The 5,706-nt window shown below is 40.7% G+C and overlaps 1 protein-coding gene across 4 annotated transcripts in view; it reads left to right on the top strand.

The window, feature by feature from the left end:
• The first annotated feature begins 84 nt into the window (after nucleotides 1-84).
• Nucleotides 85-5,706, top strand: part of MTBP (MDM2 binding protein) — a 71,139-nt gene continuing 65,517 nt past the window's right edge. For 2 of the 4 annotated variants that reach the window (XM_054692005.1, XM_054692004.1), the window contains exons 1-2: nucleotides 85-442; nucleotides 1,420-1,500. In XM_054692005.1, the coding sequence (XP_054547980.1) occupies nucleotides 325-442; nucleotides 1,420-1,500 (199 nt within the window). In that variant the 5' untranslated portion in view covers nucleotides 85-324. The remainder of the gene's footprint in view (nucleotides 443-1,419; nucleotides 1,501-5,706) is intronic. The other 2 variants (XM_037502205.2, XM_037502195.2) reach the window with 1 other exon arrangement.

The following is a 5,706-nucleotide window of genomic DNA, read 5'->3' as shown; positions in this document are numbered from 1 at the left end:
CCGCAGCAGCACCGGCCCGGCGGGGAACACAGATGCCCGAGCATCACAGTTCCTAGGCCGGCCGACGTTCACCTGTTCCCCGCTCTTCCCGAAGCCCCTCTAATCTTGCCATGGCAGCCATTCGTCACGCAAGGAGGCATTAATGCAGTTACTGAGATAACAACTCCCAAATATAACCCGCTTGCTAGAAAAGTTCTGGAAGGCTGACGGCGGACTCACAATTTCCAGCCGACCTAAGTGGAGGGACACCGGAAGTGCGGCCGCAGCGCGCGGCAGTTTGGATGCAGGAACCGGGACCTCACGCCCGGGGTCAGCTCCGAGGCCATGGACCGGTACCTGCTCCTGGTCATCTGGGGGGAAGGGAGAGTCCCGGCCTCGGCGGATGGGGAGGCGGAGCCTGGACCCGGGGTGTCGGCTGTTGAGGGGACCGAGAAGCCGCCGGGTAAGCGCTGCGCTGAGAAAGAGCGGGAACAGCTTGCGGGAGCAGAAGAAATTCGCATTTTTGATTAAGTTCTCCTGGGGAGATGCTGGCATCGAATTTGTCCCGGGAGTCCCTGGATCTATCTAGGATTGACCTAATAAGGACTGAAAAATAGTATCTTCGTGGAAAAATCGGGACAAAAGTTGGGGTGTCAGATTGCAGCACTCAGCAGTTTTTTACTTTTTATAGAAAGTTTTTTTAATGTGTCTTATCAAGAAAGTCAAAAGCATAGCTTTATTTCATTTCTTGATTAACATGAAAGATAGTTAATTCATTTTTTTCTTTTCTTTTTTAATTAACTGTGTGCCTTTTATTTTATTTTATATATATATATTTACATCATTTTTCATTTGCTCAGTAGTTTTTGACACCGTCAACAATGAAGTTCACCCTGCTTTGGTCGTGGACTTTGTGCTCTTTGGAAATATGTGTATTCAGTAGGAATTTCAGCTTCCTGGGTCCAAATGCTGGCAATACAGAAAGGACCCAGAAGGAAATAGCCCCTAACTCTTAGGAGTTTACATCTCAGCGGGAGGAATTAGCTCACACATAAACTAAATTTAAAAACAAATGATGCATTGAAAGTAATTTTAATCATTTGAGATTGCACGACTCTCAGGTGCTCCTGTCTTAGACTCTGTATGCATTTTATTAATTTTGGTGGAGAGGGCATTTCGAAGAGGAAGTGTGTGTGTGTATATAGAGTATTGTGAGACTGCCTTCTCGCCTGAGTATTACACTTTGGGGGGAATTTTGGATTTGTATTATCTGGTCAGCGTGGGGACCTTTTCTGTTTTCTCTGCTTTAGATTTATGATATCAGAACTTTTATTTTATATACAACATATTGTTCCTGTGCGTCTCTGATGGTGAAATTGGAATAAGTTTAGATTATGGGACTGTTGAGCCTGTTAAATTAGTCTGTCTCTCCTATTTCAGACTTAACAGCAGCAAGTGTTTATCACCTCCTGAAAAGAAGCATTAATGCTTCAAGTAATCCAGAAGATAGTACTTTCCCTGGTAAGTATAACAAGCTTTTCCTTTCTCTGACACAGCATTTGTATTGAAAAGAAAATTAGTTAATTTGGTTACTTAAGAGTAAAAGAAATGCTTGTTGATGGTGTATAAGTCACTGGGATAAGGGGAAAACTAAGAAAATACAAACTGAAAAAAGAAGCTTTCCCTCTTTTCCTGATGCTTAAATGTCATGAAGTTGTTATGAACATTATTCTAGGCTCTCGCTTGAGTTTTGTTCACCTTATGAAATTTTCTTGCCCATCTTTAGGTACTTGTAAAATAGGGTAATGTGTCATTATGAGAAGGATTGTGATTTTGTCCTGAGTAAAATATCTTCTTAATACTCTTATACTCCATTACCGTTCCCCGCCACCCCCCTTCTCTTTTACGGATTTTTTTTTTAAAAAGATTTATTTATTTATTTATACAAGCACTGGGTACAGTCAGAAGCACGGGAGGGTGAGAGAATTCACCAGAGCCAGAGTGGGGAACTAAACAGGCAGACCACCGACGAAATACACTGCTGAGGGGAGCAGTGGGCATGGCAGGAGAGGTCTGCGCACCATGTGGGACCCTCGCTGGTGGGGATCGAACCAGCGCTGCTGAGGCTGCGGGCAGCTTCGCAGCCCAGCGCTCAACCACTGCGCCACTGGGGAGGCCCTTACTGATTTTCTTAAAGATACTTTTAATTGGTAGACTCAGTGGTCTTTTTTCCATTCTTACCTGCTTTAACTTTTTGAAAGTATTCAACTTTTATATCCACCCTTTCGTTAAAAAAAAAAAAAGGCAAGCAAAACAAACCCTTTTCTCCTTTGATTTCTCTTGACAAAATATAAATCCATCTACTTTTCTAGTAATAGTGTCTCTTTTCTTTCATTTTGGCCTCTATCTGAGACTGTCTTTCAAAGGCTCAGATAAAGAAGATGCTAACACAGATTGACACCTGAAAGCTGAAGGAACATTCTGGTCACACCTGGGAGAGTGTATTCCTATTGATAACTGTATGGTTCTCACAGCTGTGTAATCTGTCTCTTTTTCCTTTTGTTAGAGAACCTCTTGCCTCTCAGATTTCAATCTTTGGTTCTAATATGTGCGTGCTATGTAGCCTGCTTGCTAAGTCGTAGTGGCACTCATTTAATTTTTAAGTTGGTGTAATTTAAGTCAGTGTTACTGTTACTGCAAGAAAGATTTTCTTTCATCTGGGCATCAAATATATAAGTGCTATTGGCAGTATTGTAAAATTCTTACGATAATTGTCCTTTTGGGTGGGGTGATGTTTTTTGTACATGCCATCCTTGTTTAGATGGTAGTGTGGGACTATAGAAACTGTGCAACTGAAGCCATATAAAACAATGCTAATGTAATGACCAGTGTGTGTTTCATGACCTTTAACATTTTTGGTGAAAACATTAAAAACTCTTAGTATTAGATATGAAAAACATAGTAAAAAAAAATATTTGTTTTTTGCACTGTCATTTAAAACATTCAAAACATTGAGAATTAAAGCATTTCATTTCTTTGTAAAATTCTTATCAAGAGTAGTTTTAATAGTGCTCACCACTTCTGCCATTACCATGTAACTTACTATGGAAGTTGAGCATTTTTCTGTGTTGTGAATTGTCACACTCATTGTCACACTCGAGGTTGTTTTAGCATCAAGTGTTTTGCACTTTTTAATTTTTAAGGGTACAGTCAGAAGCACGGGAGGTGAGAGAATTCACCAGTGCCAGAGTGGGGAACAGAACAGGCAGACCGACGAAATACACTGCTGAGGGGAGCAGTGGGCGGCAGGAGAGGTCTGCGCGGCAGGCAGGAGAGGTCTGCGCGCCATGTGGGACCCTCGCCTGTGGCCAGGGATCGAACCGGTGCCGCAGAGGCCGTGGGCAGCTTCGCAACCCAGCACTCATCCGCTGCGCCACCAGGGGAGGCCCAAGTGTTTTGCACTTTGAATGTTGTTTGTATTTCTGAACTTCTGTAATACAAAGGTTTTTGCTAACATCACTTTCTCTGGGATATCTTCATTCTTTTTGTCACAGTGTTGTTACCACAGCAACTACTTCTAGAATCCATTTACATTAGATTTAAATATCTTTTTCAGTGCTATCACTTTCTATTTTTTTGTTGCTCTGGTGCTTTTGTCTTTTTTTCTTTTTCCTTGTGTCAGTTTCCTCTTCCTAGTATCCATTTTTGTAAACTATCAGGAAGTAGATTTATCATGGAGGGGCAAAGAGGCAACTACAGTCACACCCTTTGCCACCTGGGTTTGAACTAAACTATCTGCACTGACCAGTCTGCAGCGACTGTGAAAGTAGTAACGTGATTGGTCATTGATCATGATGCACACTTCTTTCTTAGTGATTTGTAAACTGAGAAGCTAGCAGTGAAGTTTTATTTTATTCAGTTGCAGTCAATAAACCATGGTAGCTGGAATTTGAATCCTGTTGGGGAGGGGGGAGAGGAGGCTAGTATTACTTAAACCATGCCATCTCTAATCTGTGCATTAGAGAACTGTGCAGAGAGAGAACCACCTGTATTGAATTTGCTACCATGCTAAGATCATTGCTTTCAGTGATACAGCAAATCCAAGGAACTGCAAGTACAGTATGATTATAATTGAAAGAAGGCTGGAGAGGTGTGCTTGGTGAAGTAGAGGACTTTGTAAATGTAGCAAAGGAATGTAAAGATATGTGGGGCTGCTGCAGAAGACCAGCTGAGAAGTGAGAGACAGCAGGGTGAAGAAAAATGGATAGAGCCAAAGGAAATTATGGAGGTAGAATCCTCCTGACCTAATTTTGGATTGGTGTGATTTAGGAGAAGGATGAGAAAGGAATCAAGGATGGATAATAGCGTGATGGTGGCAATAAGTGAGAGAAGAGAATTAGATTTTGCGAAATAAGACATTCAGATTAAAACGTGGGATTAGTTGCCTGAAAGATATCCAGGTGGCAGGTTGTGTAAAAGTTGGAAGCATGTATTTATAACTCAAAAGACAGAGTAAGGCTAGAGATACAGTTTATAAGAGTCATCAATATGTAGATGTCAGTTTAAGACATGAGAAAAAGTGGGATTGCTCTGCCTCGTGAGCGGAACAGGAGATCTTGAACTGAATCCTAGTTTTTAAAGGAATGAGAAGGGGCAGCTGGAAAGATAGGTTCCACAGAAGCTACGTGTTTTAGGAGAAATTAGTCAAATGTGTCATTTTTGTTTCCTTCCTTCTATGAGAGGTCAAGAAGCAGCAAAACTAAAATCATCTGTGAGACTCACTAACAGGTACATTATTGGTGACTTTGGTGTGTGTAGTTTCAGTTGCATGCTGGATATTAAAATCAGGATTGAAATGGAATTGGAGGGGAGTAGAAAAAGTGATGAGGAGATAAAGACAGTCAATGTAGAAAATTTATCCTTGAAGAAAAGCAAAGAAAGAAATCAAGTAATACCTGGAAAAGGAAGGTGAATGTAAAGGAGATACTTTTCAAAAAATAACTTAAGAAATACTTGTGCAAATTTAAATGCCAATGGGAAAGATAGTATAATCAGTGGCCTGTTCTCCCAGAGGTAGTCTAAGGGGTAACCTTGAAGTGGAGGGGCAGTGCCTCTTGCATGTTAACAGGAAGGAAAAAGGAAACACTAATAGGAATGCAAGTAGGGTGATACGTTTGCTGAGAAGATGTTGTGGGAGAATCTACCTGCTGATAACAGGAGGAGGTGAAGACTTCTGGCACTTGCTATCTTACCTGAATTCCATGATTTAAGCCTCGGTTACCATGTTTCTTATTTTCTTTTCTTCCTTTTTTTGCCTGTTTCTATTACATAACTCTGAATTCTTCTTGACTCTTTTTTTGGCAGGTACCCAGGGGGGACCCTAAATTTCATATATAATGATGCCAGTCTCCAAGAACACCTTCTTTTCTTTAAGCTAACATTACTCTTTAAATCTCTTCTCTCTAGCCAGGCTTAACCAAATCTTTATGGCCTTTGAAGAAGAAATTGTTTTCACTTAGATAACTTGCACACTGTTGGGTTTTTCCATAGTGATAGAGTAACTATTTGTCACATCTGTATTGTATAGTTTAGTGCTGATGTGATGATTAAAATAATAATGGATTTTGAATTGTGATGAATCAAAAGCAAACTATCCATTGCTCATGAAGAATTTTGCTCCTTAGATAAATTGTTCTGTTTAAATTTTTAGCTGAGATTTTAAAGACC

This window comes from Talpa occidentalis, unplaced genomic scaffold, assembly GCF_014898055.3.
Source record: "Talpa occidentalis isolate TD23 unplaced genomic scaffold, MPIMG_talOcc4v2.1, whole genome shotgun sequence".
NCBI classification, from domain to species: Eukaryota; Metazoa; Chordata; class Mammalia; order Eulipotyphla; family Talpidae; genus Talpa; species Talpa occidentalis.
The sequence above is the reverse complement of the archived record's forward strand: the minus strand, read 5'-3'. Positions and strand labels throughout refer to the sequence as shown.